The sequence below is a fragment of the Ammospiza caudacuta genome, unplaced genomic scaffold (assembly GCF_027887145.1).
Source record: "Ammospiza caudacuta isolate bAmmCau1 unplaced genomic scaffold, bAmmCau1.pri scaffold_39, whole genome shotgun sequence".
NCBI classification, from domain to species: Eukaryota; Metazoa; Chordata; class Aves; order Passeriformes; family Passerellidae; genus Ammospiza; species Ammospiza caudacuta.
The window spans coordinates 1,710,161-1,733,661 of record NW_026683124.1 but is presented as its reverse complement, the minus strand read 5'-3'; the positions used below and the strand labels follow the sequence as shown (position 1 = coordinate 1,733,661).

The window sequence follows — 23,501 nt, the reverse complement described above, 5'->3', positions numbered from 1 at the left end:
GATGTGGGTCCTGTGCCTTGGCCCGTGGGGCCATCTCTGGGTCTCTGCTGCCCTCCAGGCCTCTTGGGAAACGCTGCTTCGTGTGGCAAGGTTCCTGAAGAGGAGGAAGCTCAAGCAGCTGGTGAAGAAGGGGCAGCTGTTAGAGTTCACCGAGGTCCTGGTAAGGAGGGCCTGGAAGCCCCAGGCTCAGCCTGGAGAAGGTCCCTGAGGGCGGTGCTCAGTGTGCGGGGCTGGCAGTTGTGCCCGCTGCAGCACCCAGAGGCTGCGCGGACTCTTCTCCAGGCTCCCGTGGCCCTGAGTCGGGTGCCCATAGAGCCCCGGCCCGGCGGGGCTGCGGGTCGGCACCGCGGCTCCCCGGGCAGCAGCCGGCCCTCTGCCCCCTCCCTTCGGGAGCCCTTGGCCAGCGGCTGCTGGCCGCGCCTCAGGGCTGTGCGGGCAGGCCAGGCCAGGCCGTCGATGGGCGCAGGCAGCGCCCCGCCCAGGAGCTTGAGCCCGGGCCCACCCTTCCCTCCTGTTGCTCTCTCCAGCTGGCAGAGGACAGGAGCCGAGCGGCCGAGCACCTGCGCCGGGCACTGCTCTACCTGGATAGCCCACAGGAGCCCCTGCGAGCGGCGGCCGTCAGGATCATGGGTGAGTCCCGAGCCCGGGCTCCTCCCCGGCCCGCCGCAGCTCGGCCCCGGCCCCGCCTGCTGCCCCGGCAGCGCCAGCCCGGCCCGGCGCCGTGGAGCCCCGCCTGGCCTGGGCATTGCTGCTGCCGCCCTCTGGCAGCCGTGCCCTGGGGCAGCAGCGAGCGGCAAGGGCCCGGGCTGAGCCCTGCCGGGCCAGCAGCCCGTGTGGCCACAGCGCCGGCAGCGCCGCTGGCAGGGAGCTGTGCCGCTGGGGCCGTGACAGGCTCTGTGTTCACAGGCATGGCCGGGATGGTCACGATGGGCTGGAAGGAAGAGCTCCAGCTCCTCAATGAGGGTGAGTGCGGGCAGCGGGCTGACAGCGGGGGCTGCCACTGGGGGAACTGCAAGTCGTGCCCTGGCTGCGACAGGCTTCTTTCCCTGTGTGGACAAGCACAGAGAGGTCTCAGGGACAGGACCTGTGTGGGGGACATTTGTGGCCAGCACCTTCTGGCTGATCCCATTGTCTCCTGCTGCCTCCTGTCCATGGCACGATGTGGGGGGTATGGCCCTGGCAGGAAGGCCTCCTTGGCTACCTGCAGATCCAGGCTCTGACTGTGCCTCTGCTCATCTCTCTTCCAGCCCTTCAAGACCTGAGAAGAGATGACAGCCCTTCCCAAATGAACATAGTCGTTCAGCAGAGAATCATTGAGAGATCTGCAGAACTACGTTTATCTGGTGGCTCAGAAGAACCATTGCTCCTAAAAGTCCTAAAAACACCATGGAAGAGGAGAGCAACTTGAGAGGCCAGAAGAGACAGAAGAGACCAGCTGGAGCTTGAGGCACAGCTGATGATTGGCACAGCTGAGCCTATGGGAAGCTCCAATAGCTCCTGCCTTCTCCCTGCCTGTTGACAAGTCCGTGCCTCCCCCCAGCCCTCAGACCCTGCCCGTGCCCTTTCTTCCCTCCCCACTCCTCCCTTTGCTTCGCCTTCCATTAATAAACAGTTTGGCTTCTTCACTTTGCCTGCATCCCTGTGGAGCTGAAGCACATCCGGGGCCCTGGGACACACTGGCCCCTGCTGCCATTCTCTCCCACAGACCCAGAGGAACGAGGGCAGGTCAGGCTGGAAAGGTCCCTGTGCTGAAGGCGCAGCTCCACAGCACTGTGCAGTTCCACAATCTTGTTGAGCACACTAAAGGCCAGCAGAGGGACAAGGAGCCTGTGTGTCAGGACCAAAGTCGTGTCTAAGGCCCTGCCATATTTGGTCCACTGTTGTGCATGTCAACAAGATCATGAAGAGCAGACAATGAAGGAAACTTTATGGTTTAACTGGTGGGAATTTGACTGTAACTGGAAAAACTCCAGCCCAGAAGAGGAGATGTCAGGCCTGGTTATGGGCTGGGGGGATGAAAAGGACAAAATGCCCATCCTTTTGATGCAGGGGATGCCCTGAATGTGGATGGCCAGCCTGCTCCTCCCCCTGGAGCACCATGCTGAGATACCCTGAGAGCAGCCCAGTGCTCCTTGCTCCTCTCTGCTGACCCATGAGCATTTGTCTGCTTTCGGGATGGCCCTGGCTGTGTCAGGGCTGCTCCGTGGACACGAGAAAGCTGGTCCTGAGCCACTGGGTCCCAGCAGTGCCTGGCAGCAGCCCTGCATCCACATCAGGGTGCTGGCCAAGAGAGGCCCTGGAAGCTGGGGCGGCTGATTTGAAGCTTTTGCAGATACACACAGGGGACTGCCAGCAGTGTTCCCTCAGGATTCAGCAGTCCTGAGGGGTCTCCCTTATTCAAAGAAATCAGCAGACAAATGCATTGCCTTGTAAAAGCCCTTTGATTGAGCTAGCAGGAGGGCAGGGGGTCTGCACTCCACTAAAATGCTTCTCTGCCACGTGTAAATTTCACTGGGTTGATATAGGACTTATCTCAAAATTACAATCCATCTTTTCTCTTCTGAGGTGATTTTAATAGGCAGCAGGTTAGAAATACATTCTGTCAGATTCCTGTACTTGAATCTAATGTCCAGTGCTGGTCAGGAGCAGTCTCCATGCCCTAGAGGAGTCAGTAGTCAGTGTCCAATGACAGGCAAGGACATTGTTCCCTTGGTGCAACAGCAGGATAGGGGAGAACATCTTTGGCAGAAATATGAAGAAAAGTTTCAATAAAATATCCACCAGAATGCAGAAGTAGGCGTACTTGGCTAACCAATAGTGAGCTCGCCTTTGCAATATGTATGAGCCTCATTAACACCAACATAAAGATGTGTACCTATCAATAAAGTTTGAGATTTGCTGATCACTCATATTGCGTGCTGCGTTTCTCCCGCAACAACATGGTGACCCCAACGACGTGATATCGGTAACGGCGACCACGGGGGATCGGTGAAGGAGTTTGGGTCCTGTCGCAGCAAGGACGGTGAAAAAGCACCGCTGAAAACGGGGGAGGTGCCGCTCCCTGAGTGACTTCAACAGAAAGCCCGGCCGATACGTGCTGCCTTGACCTTGTGGGGCTGCAACCGCGCTGATGTTTAAAATGGAAAGGCAAGCAGCATATGATTTATTTACTTGCTTTTTAAAAAAGCAACAGGTTAAGGGCATAGATTTGCAGAAAGAGCTTCATGGGTTATTAATTTACGGGTATGCACAGAGATTTTTTCAAAATCCTCATACAGTCCATAAATTGAGTGGCAAAAGTTTGGAGATAAGCTGTGGGCGGTGGTTTTAGGTGATGATAAAACTGCAAAGAAATTAGGAAAGTTATGGCGAGTGGTGCATAATGAGTTAGTACAATATCAGGTAGAAAAGAAGGCTGCACAGCAAGCTACTGCGGCTCATGGTAAGAATAAAAGTTATGGGGAATTGTCAGATTTGCCCATTACCCCCTGCCACATCCACAGTTATCTTGCCACCAACATCGGCTCCTGCTTCAAGCAGCAGCTCACCCCCCATAACAGCACCATCCGCACCGCCTGTGCCCTGGCCAGACCCTCCACTCCCTCTCCTAGCAATGAGCCAATCCCTGGGGCAGAGAGGGACCTAGCGGGGGCCATTGCACAAGAGCGGAGGAAGGCATGGGCAGCGGTTGCAAAAGAGATCATGGCTTCGGGGGATAGTGAGGCTATGGCAGCAGCTATGGAAGTGGCTTGCCCCGTGGTGTATACTCCTCTGGACGGGGGTGGATTACAGGCAGCAATTACTGCCCTAGATTGGAAACTGTTGTCACAGTTACGGACCACAGTTAGTCAGTTTGGGGTGACCGGTGAGCCCACAAAGCAAATGCTTGGCTATATTTGGGGGACCCAGGTGTTATTGTCAGCCGATTGTAGAGGAATAGCAAAGCTTATTTTTACTCAACATCAGCAGCTTCTGTTTAATGCACATTGGCAAGCACTCTGCCAGGAGTGCGTAGCAGTGGTACGGCAACCAGGTGACCCTTTACAGGGGATAACGTTAGATGAATTATTGGGCACAGGGGCTTTTGCTCAAACAGAAGCACAAGCGTTAATCGGTCCTGATAAATGCCGAGAGGCTATGCGACTGGTGAGGCTAGCTATAGACAGGATAAAAGAACCAGGCAGGGTTCCCTCATACATGGCTATAAAGCAAGGAAGGGGTGAATCGTTTGCATCTTCTGTAGATAAGGTGGCCGCTGCTATCGAGCGATCTGGAGTGGCAGATTTCATGAAAGGGGCCCTATTGAAGCAGTGTTCGCTTCAAAATAGCAACCAGGCTACGAAAAGTGTGTTAAATAGCCTAGGAGCTAATTGGACTATAGAAGAAGCTTTAGAATGCATGGCAAATGTGCCCGTAGGGACTCAGGCAATGCTAGTAGAAGCTATTAAAGAGCTAGGGACAGGACTGAAGGAGCAGGCAGCAGCATAGCAGAGTCAAGTCCTTGCCACCCTTGCGCCCCTACAAGTAGCAGCAACAAGTAGTCCACCATCTCCATCTACTGGCCAATTTAGATGTTACCGGTGCGGAGGCATGGGACATACCCGGCGAGCCTGCCAAGCAGCTGGGATCTGGTGTCACAGGTGTCGCTCGGATACCCACAATACCGGAGCCTGCCGACGCCGCTCGGGAACCGGGAGGCCCAGCGCGAACAGCCACCGCACCCAGACACGAGTAGCAGCTGTCAACACCTCAGCCCAGCCCCCCTTCAACCAGCCACCGTCAGGAGCCTCGGGCTGGACGTGGCAGCCTCAGTAGCGGTAACATTGATGACCACCCAACTGGAAAAGGTCCCGACTGGAATAAAGGGACCAATCATCATTGATGGACAGCCTATGGGAGCTTTGCTTCTGGGGCGATCATCAGCCACCATGATGGGATTATTTTTTTTAACTGGGGTAATAGATGCTGATTTTACAGGGGAAATTTTGTTATGGTACATACTCCTTTTCCACCGATACGAATCAAAAAAGGACAGAGGATAGCTCAATTAGTTCCATTGGAACAAATGACTAAAACATTACCCCCTCATCAATCACAGTCCAGAGGGGAACAGGGCTTTGGCTCCACTGGAGGACTTACTCTGTTAACAATGAATTTAAACAATCGGCCAAAACGTGCTGTATTGATAGAGTATCACGGTGACAGGCAAACCTTGGAAGGTTTATTAGATACTGGCGCAGACTCCAGCATTATCAGCCTGGATTGCTGGCCCCATAACTGGCCATTACAGCCAACCACAGTAGCAGTTACCGGGGTTGGAGGCTTAATGCTTGGAATAAAATCACCCATGTTATCAGAAATTATCAACGGAAAAATTTTACGGAGTGTTTTCTCAGTCGTGCCTTTGCCCCTTACTGTGCAGTGCCTCATTGATGGGGACATTTTGGGTCAAATGGGGGTAGTGCTGACAAATGAGTACCCTTTGGGCTAATGGCCATTGCGTGGACTTTCCCAATCCAACTCATTTGGAACACGGACACACCAGTGTGGGTTAAGCAATGGCCATTAAAAAGGGAAAGTCTGGAAAAAGCACATGTACTAGTACAAGAGCAATATGAGCAGGGTCATTTACAGTTGTCAGTAAGCCCCTGGAATACCCCTATTTTTGTTATTAAAAAGAAGTCAGGAAAGAATTGTTTACTACAAGATTTACAGGCTGTAAATGAACAAATGGAGCCTATGGGCGCCTTACAAACAGGTCTGCCTAACCCAGTCATGTTGCCACAGGACTGGCCACTGTTAATTGTGGATCTTAAGGTCTGCTTTTTTACTATTGCTCTTCACCCTCGAGACACTCGGAGGTTTGCATTTACCTTATCAGCTTTAAATAGGGGAGAAGAAGCAGACAAGAGATTTGAATGGCTTACTCTTCCACAGAGAATGCGCAACAGCGCCCCCTTGTGTCAGCTGTATGTTGACAATGCTTTACAACCTCTGCAACAGGCCTGGGCCAAAATAGCCATTTATCATTACATGGATGATCTTTTATTTGCGCAGCCGCAACCTTTCACAGGTCAAAAAATTCAAGAAATACATAAGGCCCTGGAACTACATGGCTTGGTTGTAGCTCCTGAAAAAATCCAATTATCTGCACCCTGGAAATATTTGGGATGGACACTTACTGATCAGGTTGTTATCCCCCAGAAATTGCAATTGAATATTAAAATACATACATTGCATGATGCTAAAAAGTTACTTGGTGATCTGCAATGGCTGCGCCCTATTGTGGGCATCCCAAATGAGTTGTTAGATGAACTTCGACCTTTACTAAAAGGGACTGACCCAGCACAACCTGTCCAAATAACCTCTGAGCAGGTTAAGACACTTCAGCAGATATTGGGCTGTGTGACACAGGGCAGTGTCCGGAGGCGAGATCTTAACCTCCCCATACAGCTGACAGTTGGGTGTGGAACTAAATTTTTACTGGGTTCACTTATTCAGAAAAACAGAAAAACGGGGGAGGCGTGGGCCTTAGAATGGATATCTCCTCCACTTCAACAGCATAAAACCCTTCTTCAAAAAATTGAAATTTTGGCTGACCTGCTAAAGAAGGGTTGTGAACGGGCATTACAGATTACGGGAAAGGAGCCTGATCAGATATGGATACCAATGAAGAAAGATACGTTGACATGGTACCTGATAAACAGTATGGAATTACAAGAGGTGCTGCTGGGAGCTGGAAGCGTGATTGCCACTGGTGATATTCCCAATATACCATTGAACTGGGTAGGGCAGTGAGGTTGGATTCAATGCCCAAAAAGATCACAGAAGCTCCTGTCGGATGCTATAACAGCCTACACGGATGCAGGAAGAAAATCAAGAACTGCTGCAGTGACCTGGCAGGAAAAGGGACAATGGCACCATCAGATTCTCCAGGCTTCCGAGTTGGATACTTTACAAACAAGGGAGCTATTGGCTGTTCTATGGGCCATGATGCATTTTTTGGGACCCCTCAACATAGTGACAGATTCTTTGTATGTTGCAGGAGTGTGTGAGCAAATAGAGGATGCCTCTATAAAAGATGTTCAAAACAGGAGGTTACATGAGCTGTTTATTCAATTACAGAGGGCAATTAAGCTGAGAAAACATCCCTTTTCTGTTATCCATATCAGAAGTCACAAATGGGATATTGGTCTAGGAGAGGGTAATGCATGAGCAGATAAGCTAGTCTCAATCACACAAATGACTCCAATTCCCAGACAGACTATGGCCAGAGAGTCACATTCCATGTTTCACCAAAATGCAAAAGGTCTCCATAGAGAATTTCAGGTATCTATGAACGAGGCATGGGCAATAGTCACAAAACCTGTCCCATATGTAGTCGTCATAATGGGGGCTGCAGGTTAGGTCTGAGAGTTAAACACAAGAGGGTTGAGTACAAATGAGACCTGGCAAATGGATGTCACACGTTGCTGAGTTTGATAGGATGAAGTATGTGCATGTCACTATAGACACCTAGAGTCATTTTATATGGGCCACAGCACAGACTGGTGAGAAAGCTGGACAAGAGGAGAGGCATCTCAGCAGCTGCTTTGCTGTAATGGGAGTGCCACGGTGTATTAAGACAGATAATGGGCCTGCCTACTGCGGCAAAAGAATAAAGCAGTTCATGCAAATGTGGGGGATAGAACATGTGACAGGCATCCCTAATTCCCCGACAGGGCAAGCAATCGTAGAAAGAGCTAATGGTACCTTGAAAAGATATCTAGGTAAATACAAGGATATTAGAGAGCTGCAAGAAAGACTGTTAAGGTGTTTATTTGTTTTAAATCACTTGTGTGTGTTTTGGGGAAAGCAAGGTTCCTGCTGTAATTCGCCACTATGTACAGGAGAAAGAAAGTGTAAAGCAAGATGTAAGGGTAAAATACAGAGATCCCAAAACAGGACAATGGCAAGGTCCTGCTAAGGTGTTATATTGGGGCCGAGGAAATCTTTGTGTCTCTACCCCTACAGGATCCTTATGGGTACCTGCTGAATGGACCCAAGCAGCTGTGTTAGATGGAACCACCAAAACTCCATCAGCTGAGCACAGAAGACCGTCAGCGAGTAGAGACAAAGCTGTTGATCATCCTTCGACCAATACTTCTCAAGCTTAAGAGACAGTGCAGTTTGGCTATCTACCGAGCGACTGATCGGTGCAAATCCTTAGATTATATACTAAGCCTGCTTCAAGCGCTTTCTACATTTGAATTTAGAGGGCCTAGGTACCTAGCTTGCACTGATTGTCAAAATAGACAGTGTGCTGCATGGGTATTGTTTTTTTGTGGGGGTTGTCAGCAAACTAAGTGGGTACATCAGACTCAATTACCTGAATTGTGGTGCAGGAGCTGTGAATTTTATTGGCTGAATTTTATTTATCTGCTTGCTCCTGGCAAGCAGAACTCTGGACCTTTACAGGATTACCTGGCCGCCAAGGGTTACAGTTGTATGAGTCACCAGAACAGAATATTATTGCATGATTTAGGTGGGAAATGCAGCATTTAGTTAAACGTGCTTTGGGACAGTCCAAGTTGCATATTTTACAGACTAAGTGTGGTAAGGGTATTCCCCTTTCACAGACAAGTATAATAGGTCCAATTTCTGCAGATCAAGATCCCAACCAAGCGTGGGACAATTGTCTGAGAGACCTAAAGATGTTAAATCTGGGCAGATCAAGGAGAAAGAAGGGGAAAGGAAAGAAGAGACATTCTTAATGACTTGTGGGAAACATGTTTATCTCCCAAATGTCTGGGTGGTTCAAAGCAACGCCTGGGGAGACCAGGGTGATGTGGCACTTTTATGCTGTTACCTTGCTAATCCTCACCCTCTTAGCAGACAGTGCAGGTGCTGCCGGAGAAGTGAAAACTCATCATGCATGGGCCCCACCTCAGCCTAAGACTAACATTTGGGTCGCCCTGGCAAACTTAACTAACCAGGAGGCTATTTGCCTGTCATTATCTTCTCCTGGTAATCCATTTACAACTTGCTTGGTAGGGCTACCAGCAGATCCCTGGCCATGTCCCTCAGGTGTTCCCACCTGCAAAACTGACAATCCTAAGACAAGTGTAGATAATTGGGACCAATGGGTTTCTCACTTCCCCATCGCACCACAGGAACCCCAAGAACTGGAGCTGTTAGCTTCAGTGATGGCAGATGCATGTATTAATTTTTACCATAGAAGACAGCTTTCAGCAAAAAACCATTCCACTATTGTAACTTCCAGCATGGCTGTGTATCATAATGCAACAGCTTGGTGCAATTATACCACAGGGAAAGTGTCAATCTCATCAAATGACCCTATTCAACTGCCAGCAGGTTACTTCTTAATCTGTGGGGATCGTGCTTGGCCTGGTGTGCCATTGATGCTGCACGTACATTGGGCCATGTACAATTGGACGGCTGTCTCTGCTTACTCCCAATACGTCCATGATATTAAACATGAGCCGCCGCCATCGTCGACATAAGAGAATGATCCCTGCATTTACTGCTGACTGTAGGGACGATGTAAAATTTTGGTTCCCAGGGGCCATAATTGCAGCATCCTTTCTGACTCCAGGGGTGGCAGCCGCAGGTGCCCATGGTACCCTAAATAAGTTGGGATGCTGGCTTGCAAAGCAAACCAATGCCACCTCTTTGGCACTTGCTAGCCTTTTGCTTGATGTTAATTCTATTTGTCACACAACGCTTCAAAATAGAGCTGCGATTGACTTTCTTTTACTTGCACAAGGCCATGGCTGTGAAGAATTTGAGGGCATGTGTTGCATGAATCTTTCTGACCATTCGCAGTCCATCTATGCCCAGCTCGCTGAATTGCAAAGGTTAACTGGAAACTTACAGGTAGAATCAGGTTTCGGTATTGATGGATGGCTCTCATCGTTAGGCCTGGGATCATGGCTACGTTCTGTTGTTAAAGTTGGCATTATAGTGGGAATTATAGCTCTGTTAGTAGTGTTAATTTTGCCGTGTTTTTGCATGTGCTTACAGAACATGGTGCAAAGGATGATATCTGCTGCATTTAATCAGACTATGCTTATTCAACAGAAAAACGGGGGAAGTGTGGAGAGCTTTGTGGACAGTTGGTTAGCTGAGAAAGGTCACGTCGACATAATGCCGCTTGTTAAGCTTGAAAGGGACAAGCATAGAAGCCAGTAGTCAGTGTACAATAACAGGCAAGGATATGGTGCCCTTGGTGCAACAGTAGGATAGGGGAGAGCATCTTTGGCAGAAATACAAAGAAAAGTTTCAATAAAATATCCACAAGAAGGCAGAAGTAGGCATAGTTGCCTGATAAGTAACTAACCAATAGTGAGCTCGCTTTTGCAATATGTATGAGATTCATTAACACTGATATAAAGATGTGTACCTATCAATAAAGTTTGAGATTTGCTGATCACTCATATTGCGTGCTGCATTTCTCCCGCCGGTCCCAACAGCTTACAATAGGACACAGCTGGTCCACTGTACCTTGTAAGGCTCCACTAGCAATTTGTCCCTGCACACGTGCCCTGGCTACCTTGATCACCAACTCTTTTGCTGGTTTGGTTAGCTCTGTCAACATGAAATCAGTATCACCTCATTCTGGCTCTTGACTCTTGACTATGAACTCCAATCTTTTTGCTACTTTGCTAGAGTTTTCTCTATCCATTTTAACTTTTTCCCACCAACTCTTCAGGTCACTAGTAGAAAAGCAGATGTTCACCCACATGGCTTCTCCTGGGGGACTCAAGACTTGCCTTAAGGGGGTGACTAAAGGCAAAGCTTTCTTGGTTTTAATCCTTGGGTTGCTTGTCACTGGGGCTCTCTGAAATTGTCCCCTCACCTGGATTATTCATCTCATCCTCACTGCCATTTGGCTTTCATTCAGGGGCCAGAGTGGTTGCCTCAGGGGGAGTGTACCCGACCTGGCCTGGGCTAACTCGGCTCTAAGTCTTGGGCACCTAGAACACAATCTTCCTGGTGCATTGGAGCCAATTTCAAACATCTCTGCCCTATGCTGAATGCTGAATGACATCTCTTTCTTTTCTGCCTCTTATCTCTTTCCAAAGTTAGGACTAAAAGTCCTGTGAGGCCAAATCAAAGCCACATTCTTTCTGACACTCAGGTTTATTCTTCAGGGTAAAAAGGATGTCTGCATATATCACTGGATCTCATTTTTCTTCTTGTCTTAAAAATAACATCAACTGCAACAGTGTATCGTAAAGTTCCATTAGGGGGTGACTTCTCACCACTTGCTAATTGATACCAAGCCTACTTTTGGGTAAGAGTATTTCATCAGATTACCTTTCCTTGAAAAATTACCCTCCGGGATTCCTGCCAAATCTTTCTCATCTGCTAAATTACATTCTAGTGGACTCTTTTTATACCACCTTTACTTCTTGTGTTATTCATTCTTCATGCTATCTTAATTTCCCAACTTATCAGGATGTATTAGTACTTCTCTTTTCCTTCTCTTTATCCCCTGTAGACTACACTTAACACACATGGGCTGACTCTGAATCTCCCAGCAACAATATTTTTTTTATAGTCTTAACAAGCAATGAAAACCAAAGGATTGCATGTGTGGAAAATTGGTATGATTCGTGCTGTAAAATTGAAACCACAATCAATATTGATACAGCAATTAATAATTGCAAATAATAAAACATTCAAAAGTTGTAATGCCAAAAAAGAAAGAGATAGGAGGGGTTCCACCCCCCTCCCTGCAGATGTTGAAGGACAGGAGGAAAAAGCAAGAGATAACAGTTACTAAAAGTTAACAAAAAGAAGGGACAATCTGGTTGGGTCCCAGGAAAATGCCAGCTGTAAGAGATTTATAACTTTGATTCTTAAATGCAGTAATATGTTAGTTTTGGCTTTCATTGTACTGGCTAGATGTGCATGTGTAACCCAAAGGTGAATTAAAGGACATCGATGAAGAATAGAGGCCTTCATCAGTGGCGACCCCCAAAGACTTGTGCGACCACCAGAACAAGTGGTGGTGCATGCACGGTAAAGGTGGTGATGAGGGCAGAGGTAGAAGTGTGATGAATCGAAAATGGGAGGAGATGACATTGACACCTGGCATAGAAGGGGGGAATCTTCACTTGGCAAGCTCCTACGTGAGGTGGCAAGAGTCCAAGAGCCCTGCATGCCGTACCTCGCAGTTATCTTTTGCTTATGCGCTATTATTGGAACCAAATTATCCCCTAATTTTGACCAATTATATTCTTAATATTTCAAGTGTATCCAATTTTATATATTTTCTAAACTTTTCAATTCAAATTGCTGCTACCTCTAATATTGTTTGGTTTTTTGATGATGGGATAATTGGGCAAACATAACAATATGGAAAAACAGGCCTGGGAGCCTCCCTCATGGCTGCTTACCACACAGCCCATCTGTGGGACGGGCGCTTCACCTTTTATACCTCTGGGGGTTGCATCAGCCAACCCTGGCCCCTCCCAAAGTCTGTCAGTCAACTCTTCTTTGCCGTTTATTGGTGGAGATTGCTTTCCTGCAACTTGATTGGTGCGTCAGGTGTTGCCATGCTGTGCCCTCCAGTAGCAAGGAGCTTTTTCATTCTCAGCTGCCCTGTAGGAGGAGCACACGTACGCGCCTTCCTTTTACCTGTGCTAAATAACCCAGGCTGCCCGGTGGCGACAATACAGAGGATGGGGAAAGGGGACTGTGAGGAGAACAGAGGGCATCTAAACAATAAACTACAATAACGTACCTATACATCAAGAAATCTTGAAATATTCACACAGCATTCATTCCTTAATTGTTAGGGCCAATCATCTCATTATTAATCTATAACAAATTTTATTTTTATTTTTGCATCTTCCTACTGTTATTCCTACTCCCATATCTTTACCTGAGAGCCCCTTAATTCCAAAATTTTAATAATTCAGAGGGAAGGGGTTTATAGTTTCCATTTCCAGAGAAGTTCCTTCCTTCTTTAACAGACACCTGTCTTTCAAACCAAGACAGAGCCCCAAAAATCTCACAAAGATCTGCGCAACAACATGGCCGGGTCCCTCCTTCCTGAGCCAAACAGGGCAGAGCTGAACAAACAAAAACCAATTTTCCTGGTTTAATGAAAAAGCTGTGTTTTGGGTCCCATAAGAGGGACAGTGATGCTGTGCCCCATGGTACTGGGGGAGGGAATGGGGAGATCCTGGGGGTATTGGGAGCAGGATCGGAGAGCTCTGGGCAGCCCCACATGGGACCCCACACTTGTGGCCATCCCCCCATGGCACGGTGGGCATCCACAGGAGCTGGGGGGCGGACACACTGTGGGAGGTGCCCTCAGGCAGGGATCCCCAGTGCCCCCTGTGCCCTCAGTGTCACAGCATGTTCTCGTAGATATCACTGGAGTCCTGCTGTTGCCCATGGGGTCCTGACAACTCTGCATTGGTCACCTGGGGGAGATGTGGCACAGGGGGCACTGCAAGAGACACCGGGTGGGGGAACTTGGATGGGAGGTGACACCCCTAGGGTGACATGTCCCTGTCCCCCCACCTGTACTCACCCCCTGCCTTCTTGTTTCACACGACCTGGCTGTACAGCACCTCCCCTGCCTCTGGAGGGGCCGACGGCCCTGGGGGGCCCCTGCAAGGATAAGGGGGTGTCTGTGGGGGTGTGGGAGGTTGTAATGAACATAAAATGGGGGTTCAGGCCTGGACCCCCCACTCACCTTTCCTGCTGTTCCCTGAGGGCTGCAAAGGAAAGGGGGGAGTGGTGACTGTGCAGTCCTCGGGGCCCCTGAACACCCTTGAGACCTCTGACTGCCCCCAGGAGCCTCGTGCATCCCTGAAGCTCCTAATGAGCCTTGAATCACCCACTGAATCCACTGAGTCCCCAAACTCCTCCAAACCCCTGACAGAAGCCCAAATATCCCTGCACGACCCTGCAGGACCTCCCCAAATCCCCCAGGACCCCCAGGTGAGATCTCTGGGGATTCAGCTTCACCCAAGTCAGGAGCTGTTGGTGCCACCCTCTGGACCCTGAACTCTTTGGGGGCTGCACCCCAATCCCTGGGACTCTCATTCCCCTTCATTGTCACCTACCTGGGTGGTGCCACCAGTGCCAGCCTCCGATGACAGCCAGGAGCAGAACCAGGAACAGGAGGGACCCACAGACCCCTGCAGACACTGCTGGGGACAGAGAGGGACACATTGGGGTCACCCAGAACCCCGAGGGTCCTGAACTCCCCCTGTGACCCTGTGTGACCCTACCTGTGCCCTGTCCCTGTGTTGTCACCTCCAGGGCCAGCTCAGGGCTGAGTGCCTGGGGCCCATTCTGTTGGTTGGTGACCATGCCCTGGTAGGTGCCCGAATGTCCCACATCGACAGCCCTGAGCTCCAGGAGGGGACCCCGGGCCACCTCCTGCCCATTGTGCAGCCAGGTGAAGGTGACAGGGGCTGAGCCCACCTGCACCGATCAGCACAGGGTCACGTTGTCTCCTGAGCGCACCAGGTGTGACAGGGGACTGAGGGTGATGGTGGCATTGGCCACGGGCACTGTGGGGACACAGACAGGGCTGGCACCTGGTGAGGTGGATGGGGGTGCCATGGGTGGGGTCACCCCCAGTCTGAGGGTCCCACTCACAAAGGACAGTGACATTCAGGGGGACACTCTCAGCCATGCTGTCCCTGCACTGGCAGTGGCCGCTGCCATTGTCCCCAGTGTGGTGCAGCTCCAGGTGGGACCAGTGCCAAGTGGTGCCCCTGAGCCCTCCCGGGCACCAGGAAATGGACAGGTGACCTGTCCCTGTGGCCACCGTGCAGCTCAGAACTAGGCTGCACTGACAGAGACACCCACGAGGGCAGAACCCCCGCGGGAGGGGGTGACACCAGGGGACATTGAGGGACTTGGGGGGAGGTCAGGGAGAGGCAGGGAGAGCCCAGTGAGGGAGAGGAGAGGAGGTGCAGAGCTGCGGGGGGGGGAGGGGCTTGGATAGGTACCCCAAGGAAGGATGGGGGGGGTTTAACGAGGGGACACATGGAGCGGGAGATGGGAGGACCCCAGTGCGGGTATGGAGACCCAGAGAGATATGGTGGGACTTGGCGACTGCGGGGAAACAGCAGGAAGGGGTGGGGTTGACACAGAGATGGGTGAAGGGACCCAGTGAGGGACGGGGGGAATGGGGCAGTAATGGAGGTACCCAGGCAGGGCACCCGAGGATGCTGTGAGGGCTCCCCGTGCCCATCTCCACACTCACTGCGCACCGTGACACGGAGCCAGGTGCTGCTCTTCCGCACGGACCCCTCCTCGGAGCGCACCTGGCAGCTGTAATTCCCTGAGTGGGAGACCCCCATGGCGGGCATCAGCAGCTGCGGGGAACCCTGTGGGCCCCCCAGCACCTGCCCGTCCCGGTAGAACACGTGCAGGAGGGGGGCTCGGGGCCGCATGGGGCTGGGGGTGCTGAGGCAGCTGAGAGTCAGGGGGGACCCATTGGTGGGCTCAGAGTGAACTTCCAGCACCGGCACTGTAAAAACCTCTGGAAAGGAGAGGGGAGGGAGATTTGTGAGCCCGAGTCACTAGGGAGGGGCTGTGAGGTGTTTGGAGTGACAGTTGTGGAGTGCTCACCATGCACTGTCACTGTCACTGATTCCAACTTCTCCCATCCTCGTGATACCGTGGATTTCACCCAGCCCCTGCAGCTGTAGCGGCCGCTGTGTTGCAGCTGCAGAGGGGACAGGGACAGCTCAGTCCCATCACGGAGCTCCTGCAGTTTCTTCTCCTCGTGGTAGAAGGACACTGAGCTGACCGGGTTGTCCCGCCAGCGCCGGCAGTGCAGTGTCACCGTGTCCCCCTCCAGCAGCGCCTGTGCCGGCACCTGCAGCACCAATGGGGCTGCGAGACACGGGGGTCCTGTTACACTGCGGGGACCTGGCGGGTCCCAATGCCATCGCAACCCCCATATTGGCTCATACACAGCACACCAAGGATCCCCAAATCCACAAACAGGGTCTGCCAGCACTGGGATGCTCTGGGATGCTTCCAGAGTAGGGGACAGGCTCTGGTCAAACAGGAGGTGACCAATGGAGCAGAGCCCACCCAGAGCCCCAGGGTCAATGCTGGTGCCAGGATAGGGACATCCAAACCCCCCTCACCATCTAAGACTGTCACAGGAGGGCTGAGCCCAGTGCCGGGTCTCTCACACGTGTAGTTGCCTTTTTCAGGGACAGTGAGGCGGTTGTGTCTCTCCTGCCCCCAGCGCTGCCCATCCTTGTACCAGGTGGTGACACCAGTGTTCCCCGAGCCCTGGCAGGTCAGTGTCACCCGGTCCCACAGCACCACCGGCCTGCAGGGGGGCTCCCCCAGGAGCTGGGTGGTCTGGGCACCTGTGAGTGACAGGGGACACCAGCCTGCCAGGGCCATTGCAGGGCTGGGGACAGCGGGGTGGGGCCATGGCATCCCCCGAGGACTCACCAGCGAGGCCAAGGGTCTGGGCTGGAAGGGAGAAGGGACAGGGCTCAGTGAGTGTGGCACCATGGGGACAGTTGTGCACAGGGGAATGGGTCTAGGGGCTGCCCCTGAACTGTCCCCCTGAGGGAATTGGTGTGGCACAGATGTCTCGATGGGGACACTGTGCTAGCACAGGTCTCCCCTGCCAGCCCCATGGCCTCTGTCTCCATGGCCCATCCACATTGTGCTTGTCTTCTTCTCCCTGTCCCTGCATCCCTGCATCCCTGTGTCCCTGTCCCTACAGCTGCCCCAGCCCCAGGATGCCTCTCCCAACATTCCTATCCCTCCAGCCCTGTTCACCCTCTCCTGTCCCCACGGCCACCCCATGACCCCAGTCACTTCATGCTCTGGCTCTGCTGGCATTGGGAACGTCAGGGAACCCTGCAGCTCCCCTGTGCCCCCTCCCCACCAGTCTCTGCCTCACCAGGGCCCATCCCCGGGGTACTACCAGTGTGGCCCGTGCCCGGGGCACTGACCCCACAGGAGCAGCACCACCTTCCCGGCCATCCCGGTGTCCCCAGCCATGTGCACTGGCTGTCACTCGCTGCTGTGGCCACCGCTCCCCTGGCTGGCGGCTCTTTGGATGAAGGGGAAGGAAGCGAGGTCACATTTCGTCCCCATGTGTAGGTGGCACCTAGGGGGGGCAGGGTGGCCACAAGCTGAGGACAGGCTGTGGGCAGGGTGGGGACATGCTGGGGACAAGGCTGTCTCTGGGTCGGTGGGACATGGGCTTCCCAGGAGCAGGGGGGCTCAGGGGGTTTGGGGAGCCACGGATGGGTGTCCAGGGGAATGGGGAGTCCAGGGAATGGGGGTCCAGGGAATGGGTCCATGGGGAGTTGGGGTCATGAGGAGGGGGAGTCATGGGGGTTGGGGTGCCATGGGAATGGGGGTCCCCAGGGCGGGGGGGACTCAGGGATGGGAGTCCCAGGTGAAGGTGGGCTTCAGGGATTTGGTGTCATGGTTTTCATTTGCTAATTTGAGATATTTCAGTTAATGTAATATTAATGTGGTGGGTTTAGTGTTGGTTAATTATTAGTGCATTTATCAGAAAGTATTTATTTCTTTTTTGTTTTGAGATGAGACTAGGAGAAAGGTAAAGTACATTTAAAACTTTAAAAGTGTATATAAGAAAATTTTTTAATTGTAATAAATCCCTCATCAAGAGATTTTTGTGCCAGGTATGGGTGCAGGGGGAATGGGGGGACCTGGGAGAATGAAAGTCCCGGGGGAATGGGGATTTCAGGGCATGGAATGAATGGGAGAGGCTTCCTTGGGAATGGGGTCATGGGCCATGGAGTTCCTGGGCAATGGCAGCCCTGGGATGGGGGTCTCAGGAAAGGGGAGACAGAAGGAATGGGGGTCCCATGGCCAGCTTCCCAGGGGAATGAGTTTGCCAGGGATGGACAGTGACGGGATGTGCATGTGGGTCACAGCTCCTTCCCTGGCTGCCTCAGATTTTGGGAAGACTCAGGGGCTGGCGCTGCCTGCTGGGTGATTTGGGGGGGCAACCAGAGGGGATTCAGAGGAGCTCTGGGTCTGTGCCACCACAACCTCCAGGGGCATTTCCCATTCTTCATTACCATTTCCTTCCTTTTATCCCTCAATTTCACAACCTCCCAGTTCATGCCTTGGTGATCCTGGGGAGCTCCTGAGCAGGGAATGTGTTGGGAGATGCCCAGGGTGGGGGAAGCAGGGGTGAGGGGTCTGCAGGGAGGGCTGGGGAGGCTGTGGGGGATGGAGGAGTGCAGCTTTCCCTCTGCCTACACTTCCACTTTCTCTCTCCTGCAGCAGAAGGAAGAGGCCGTTTGTGCTGAGTGTCACATGGGAGGAGGGTTCTGCCCTGGGGACAGGCACATCCAGGGGGCTCCTGTCCTGGGGGGATCCTGTCCCAGGGGGGACACATGCTGGACAAGGGGCTCCTGTCCTGGGGGATGCAGCTCCTGGTGTTCCCTGCAGGATCTGAGCCAGCAAGAGCCGCTGGGGAATGGAGCCGTGGGCAGGAAGGAGCTCCCAAACTCCTGCTCCTTGAAGCCAGTGGCCATGCAAGGGTGGGGCCCAGCCATGGCCCAGCCCCACTGCACAGGGATAGCCATTGCCCAGCCCTGCTCTGCCCAGCCCCATGTGACAGCCAGCACCTGAGGGTTCCCCCTGCCCCATTGGCTTTGATTCTGACAGCCTTAGAGCTGCTGCAGAGGTGAGAATTGTGAGGGGGACAAAGGCCTGCCTGTGGTTTGCTCAGCTCTGCAAGAAGCACAAACCCCAAAGAGAGCCCAAGCAGTGGCTCTGCGAGGGCCTATGATGGTTTTCAGAGCAGGGCTGGCTGGAAACCGCACTGCAGAGATATTGAGGGGGAGCCAGTCCATAAATGCAGCAATTGATCACTTTGTCCCTCTCACCAAGTATTGTAAATACATATTATATTACTGGAATTTTACAAATAATAAAATGGAATTTTTATATGTAATGTTAAAGTAACTTTGTTACAAAGATATAGTTTTTATGTCTGTTGTTAATTAAGCTTTGTGAAATCGCTGATATAAGGATGCTTGTGAAAAAATGCCAGCAGTTGCTGCTCCCTTGGGACACCTCATCCAGCCGCTCCCGCCTCAGCCACAGAATCCCAAAATCCCAGGGAGAGGCAGCAGAGTCGCGTGTTTGTGCACAGGGAAGCTTTAGGAGCATGGCTAAATTACAGGAATCCCGTCCCTAATCACCACTACTCTGTAAGGGTCTGCTGCTCCCAGAGCAGAACAGGGGCATTGACCAACACAGTTCCAAGTTTGCCCCATTTTGTCCCAAGGCACTGCTCCCAGCCTGGGCTGTCCCTGTGCTGCAGCTGCAGAGCCCTCGGGGCAGTGGCTCTGCTCTACTTCTCCTCCTCCTCCCCTTGGGGATATTGTATGGGGATCAGCAGTGGCCAAGGAAGAGCAGGAACTCCAAACGTGCTCTGGTGGCCCCGGACAAGCTCTGGCAGAGTCAGCACGGAGCACCAGCTTTCCTCAGGCGCTCAGTGCTGACAATCCCAAGGCAATTCAACATTTCCAGAGCTGCTGTACCAGGGCTGGAAAAGGAAAAAGGAGTGAAAGGCTGAGTGTTATGGTTTGGGCCTGGCAAAGCCAGAGCCCCATGGGTACACCTTCTCCCCGGTGTCTGCTGTGAGATGTGACCAGGAATAAGCAAAGCAGGCTCCAAACTTAACATAAAGAAAATTTTATTAACTAAGCTACACACAAACAATTACTAAACTACACACAAAAGAAAAAGAAAAAAAAAAAAACAACAAGGAAAATGAAAACCTCACAAAAACACTCTCCTCCTCCTCCCCCCTAAATTCCCAATACAATACATCCTCCAAAATCACCAATTCTAGGTCCAACACCACCCTTCAGATTGCTCAGACTTTCAGCTCCTCAAGAGGAGAGGGAGTCCTTCCGTGTGTCGTGGTGGCCTCTTCCGTCCTTGTTCCGGTGCTCTCACCACCGAACAGGCATCAGGGCTGCTTCCAGGGTTGTCTTTTTTTAAGGATGCTTTGTCCAGTTCCAGAAAAGCACAGTATCTCACCTTCTCACCTTTGGGACATCCGTCCCCCCCATATTTTATATACCCCCTGGGGCCGAGGGGTACCCACACTGAATCTTCTCTGGCACTGGGACATTTCTCCCCCTGGACTCAGTCTCTGCATCTCACGGAAAGATAGCTCTGTCCATGGCTACACAAAAGAGTCCAGCATAAAATGCCACTCCATCTTCTCCATTCTTTCAACATCTCTCACTCTCTCTCTCTCTGGTCCAGACCTCCATCACTCGTTCATTTCCTTCGTCCTGCTCCACTCTTATCACTCGTCTAGGAAGGGTTAATGTTCTGTAGGGTTTTCATTGTCCAAAAGTGGTTAAAAACTCCAGGCGGCTGGACTCCTGGCTGCACCCCCCCCCATCTCCTCAGCTGGGCTGCCTGCTGCCAGCACATATTTACTGAATTTCAAGGTAAGGACACAGGCTGCTCTCTCTCTCTCTCTCTATCTGCCTCCGGGGGGGGGGGGGCGGGAAAGGCTGCCCGATGTCTCTTGGGGCTCTTCCTCCACCCTTCCATCCTCCAGGGCCTCCTCACTCCCATGTCTGTCCAGGCCCAGGCCTACCGCATGGCTGCCCCTCCCCCGCCCAGCGGCAGCGGCTAGACGGGGGAGGGAGATCCAACCTCCTTCCCTCGAAGTCCCAAGAGAGCCTCCCAGCCCCGAAGCTCTGCTTTTAACCCCTGGGTGTTCTCGGAGGTGTGTCCTAAAACCCACTGGCTACCCCAGGTGCCAATATCAAAATCCAAGCACCCATTGGTTTGACCACAACATCCCAGAATTCCCACTTCTTCCTGGTCAAACCACCACAGGGAGCACAAATGCCATCAGCCCCTGGGGCCAGCAAGGGCTGAGGGACACCGGGAAACCACTCAGCTTTGTCCTGGCCTCTGCAGTCAGCCAGAAAGTCTGTTCCAATTGCTGGGAGTTTCCTGTCCCACTGCAGATGCTGCTGCTCAGAGGCAGGGCTGCCTGGCAGCCACCCCCAAACTGCCCTGAGCATTTCCTTTGCTTCACCTTTGCTTTCTTTACTCTCCCTGCTACAAATTTCTTCCCATTGCCCACCCCTCTTCCCTGCCCTGCTAACAGCCCATCCCTGTTTGCCCTTTCCTCTCTGGCCCCATTCCCCATTGCAGTTCCTGACTTGGCACCATGGGAATGTCCCTTGGGCAGCAGGATCATCCTGCAAGTGCTGCAGGAATTGTCTGCAGGCTCCTGCAGTGCCTGGTGCTGCTCCCTTGCCAGCGGCACCCAGGCCAGGGGGGCACATCTGGGCTGCTGTGTCTGGCTCTGGGGCTCCCTGTTCTGGGCAGTGAGGAGGAGCTGCAGAGGCTCTGCAGGACTGACAGGATGGGCTTTGGGGCTGGCAGGAGAAGCTGAGGGACCTGGGCTGCTGGAGCTTCTGAAGAGGAGGCCCAGGACTCCTCCTGCAACTGCTCCAAGGGTGGTTTCAGAGAATCCCAGAATCAGCAAGGTGGGAAAAGACCTTGGAGATCCTCAAGTCCACGCTGTGCCCTGACACTGCCTTGTGTCCTCTGATCCTCCTCTTCTCCAGGATAAACAAGCACAGCTCCATCAGCTACTCCTCACAGGAGTTGTGTTCCAGACCCCTCCCCAGCCTTGTTGTCCTTCTCTGGACACATTTCAGCCCCTCCATGCCCTTCCTAAATTGGGGCCCCAGAACTGCAAAGAGCACTTGAGGTGCTGCCCAAGCAGTGCTGAGTGCAGGGGAAGAATCCCTGCCCTGCTCCTGCTGGCCACACAATTCCTGATGCAGGCCAGGAGCCATTGGTCTTCTTGCCCACCTGGGCACACTGCTGGCTCATGTCCAGCCTGCTGTCCATCACTCCCTGCAGGTCCCTTTCTGCCTGGCTGCTGTCCAGCCACTCTCTCCCCAGCCTGTAGCGCTGCAGGGGTTGTTGTGGCCAAAGTGCAGGACCTGGGACTTGGAGTTGTGAAACCTCACCTTGTTGGGTTTGGCCCCTGCATCTATCATGTCCAGGAGCCCTGCTCCCAGCATGAGCCCAGTTGCTGCCCCTGTGTGCTTCCAGTTTCCTTGTCACTCCTAGAATGATCCAGGTCACTTCCTCTCACTCCTGACAGGATCCCTCCTCTTCCCAGTATGAGCCCAGTTGTTCCCAGTCATTCCCCATTTTGATGCAATTTGTCCCCAACATGGTCCCAGTTGCTCCCAGTTGCTCCCACTTTCATCCAGTGTGTTCCCAGTTCTACCAGTTCTGCCTAGTGTAGTCCCAGTAACTCCCAGTATAATCCCAGTCTCTCCCAGCAGGACCCCAGTCACTCACACTTGCCCCAGTTTCCCTCCAACATGGTCCCAGTTCCCCCAGCACATTCCCAGTGGCTTCCAGTTTGGTCCCAGTCACCACCTGCATGGTCTCAGGCACTCCCAGCATATCCCTGTTGCCCTGAACATACTCGTACTCATTGCCAGGCACTCCCAGTTACCTCAGCGTGGTTCAGCTGCCCCCAGTTTTATCCCAGTCACTGCCAGGACATCCCAGTTGTCACCAGCATGCATCCTGTCATTCCCAGTTGTTCCCAGTTCCTCCCAGTGTGTGCACAGGCAGCTCCCAACATGGGCCTGCTAGCTCCCAGTAACCCCAGTCAGGGTCTATTGACACCCACTATAGTCCCAGTAGGATCCCAGTCACTCCCAGTATGATGCCAGTGGCCCCCAATGGGATCCCAGTTGCTCCCTCTCAATGCCAGCAGGACCCCAGTAGCGTCCAGTGTGATCCTTGTGACTCCCAGTCTCTCCCAGTATATCCCAGTTGCCCCCAGCATGCTCCCAGTCACTCCCACTTCCTCCCAGTTGCCTTCAGCCTGATTCCAGTTGCCCACAGCCCCTCCCAGTCAATCCCAGTATGATTCCAGTCACCCACAGTGTGATCCCAGTCTCAGCCAGCATGGACCCAGCCGCTCCCACTGTGATCCAAGTATGACCCCAGCTGCTGCCAGAATAGTTCCAGTTGTTCCCAGTTCCTGCCAGTATGATCCCAGTTGTCCCTTGAATAGTCCCAGTCCCTCTCAGCATGGTCCCATTCACTTCCAGTTGGCCCCAGCATGGTCCCAGCTGTTTGCAGTGTGGTTCCAGTGCCCCCAGTATGGTCACAGACACTCCCAGCATATCCCAATTGCCCCAGTGAGGTTCTGGTTTCCTGAAAATGATCCCAGTCTTTCCCACTCACTCCCACTTGCCTCTAGCATGATCCCAGTTTCTGGCACTTGCCCAAAGTGTGGTCCCAGTTACCCCAGTTGTGTCCTTAGTCCCCTTAGCATGGTTGCAGTATCCTCCAGTTGATCCCAGTTGCTCCCAATGTGTCCACATTTTCCTGCCAGCATGGGCCCAGTAGCTCCCAGTAATCCCCAGTCAGGATCCATTCTCATCTGCTGTAATCCCAGTGGCTCCCAGGATGATCCC

General features: G+C 52.6%; 1 protein-coding gene across 1 annotated transcript in view; it reads right to left on the bottom strand.

Annotated features, from left to right (window-relative positions):
- LOC131571819 (Fc receptor-like protein 4) overlaps positions 1-22,055 on the bottom strand; it is a 145,574-nt gene extending 123,519 nt beyond the window's left edge. Inside the window, 12 exon segments of the mRNA XM_058824588.1 lie at positions 13,369-13,439; positions 13,575-13,629; positions 13,715-13,736; positions 14,088-14,174; positions 14,256-14,540; positions 14,629-14,754; positions 15,242-15,520; positions 15,610-15,876; positions 16,137-16,367; positions 16,456-16,476; positions 16,987-17,068; positions 22,026-22,055. Of these exon segments, the coding sequence (XP_058680571.1) occupies positions 13,369-13,439; positions 13,575-13,629; positions 13,715-13,736; positions 14,088-14,174; positions 14,256-14,540; positions 14,629-14,754; positions 15,242-15,520; positions 15,610-15,876; positions 16,137-16,367; positions 16,456-16,476; positions 16,987-17,068; positions 22,026-22,055 (1,556 nt within the window).
- Between the last annotated feature and the right edge of the window lie 1,446 nt (positions 22,056-23,501).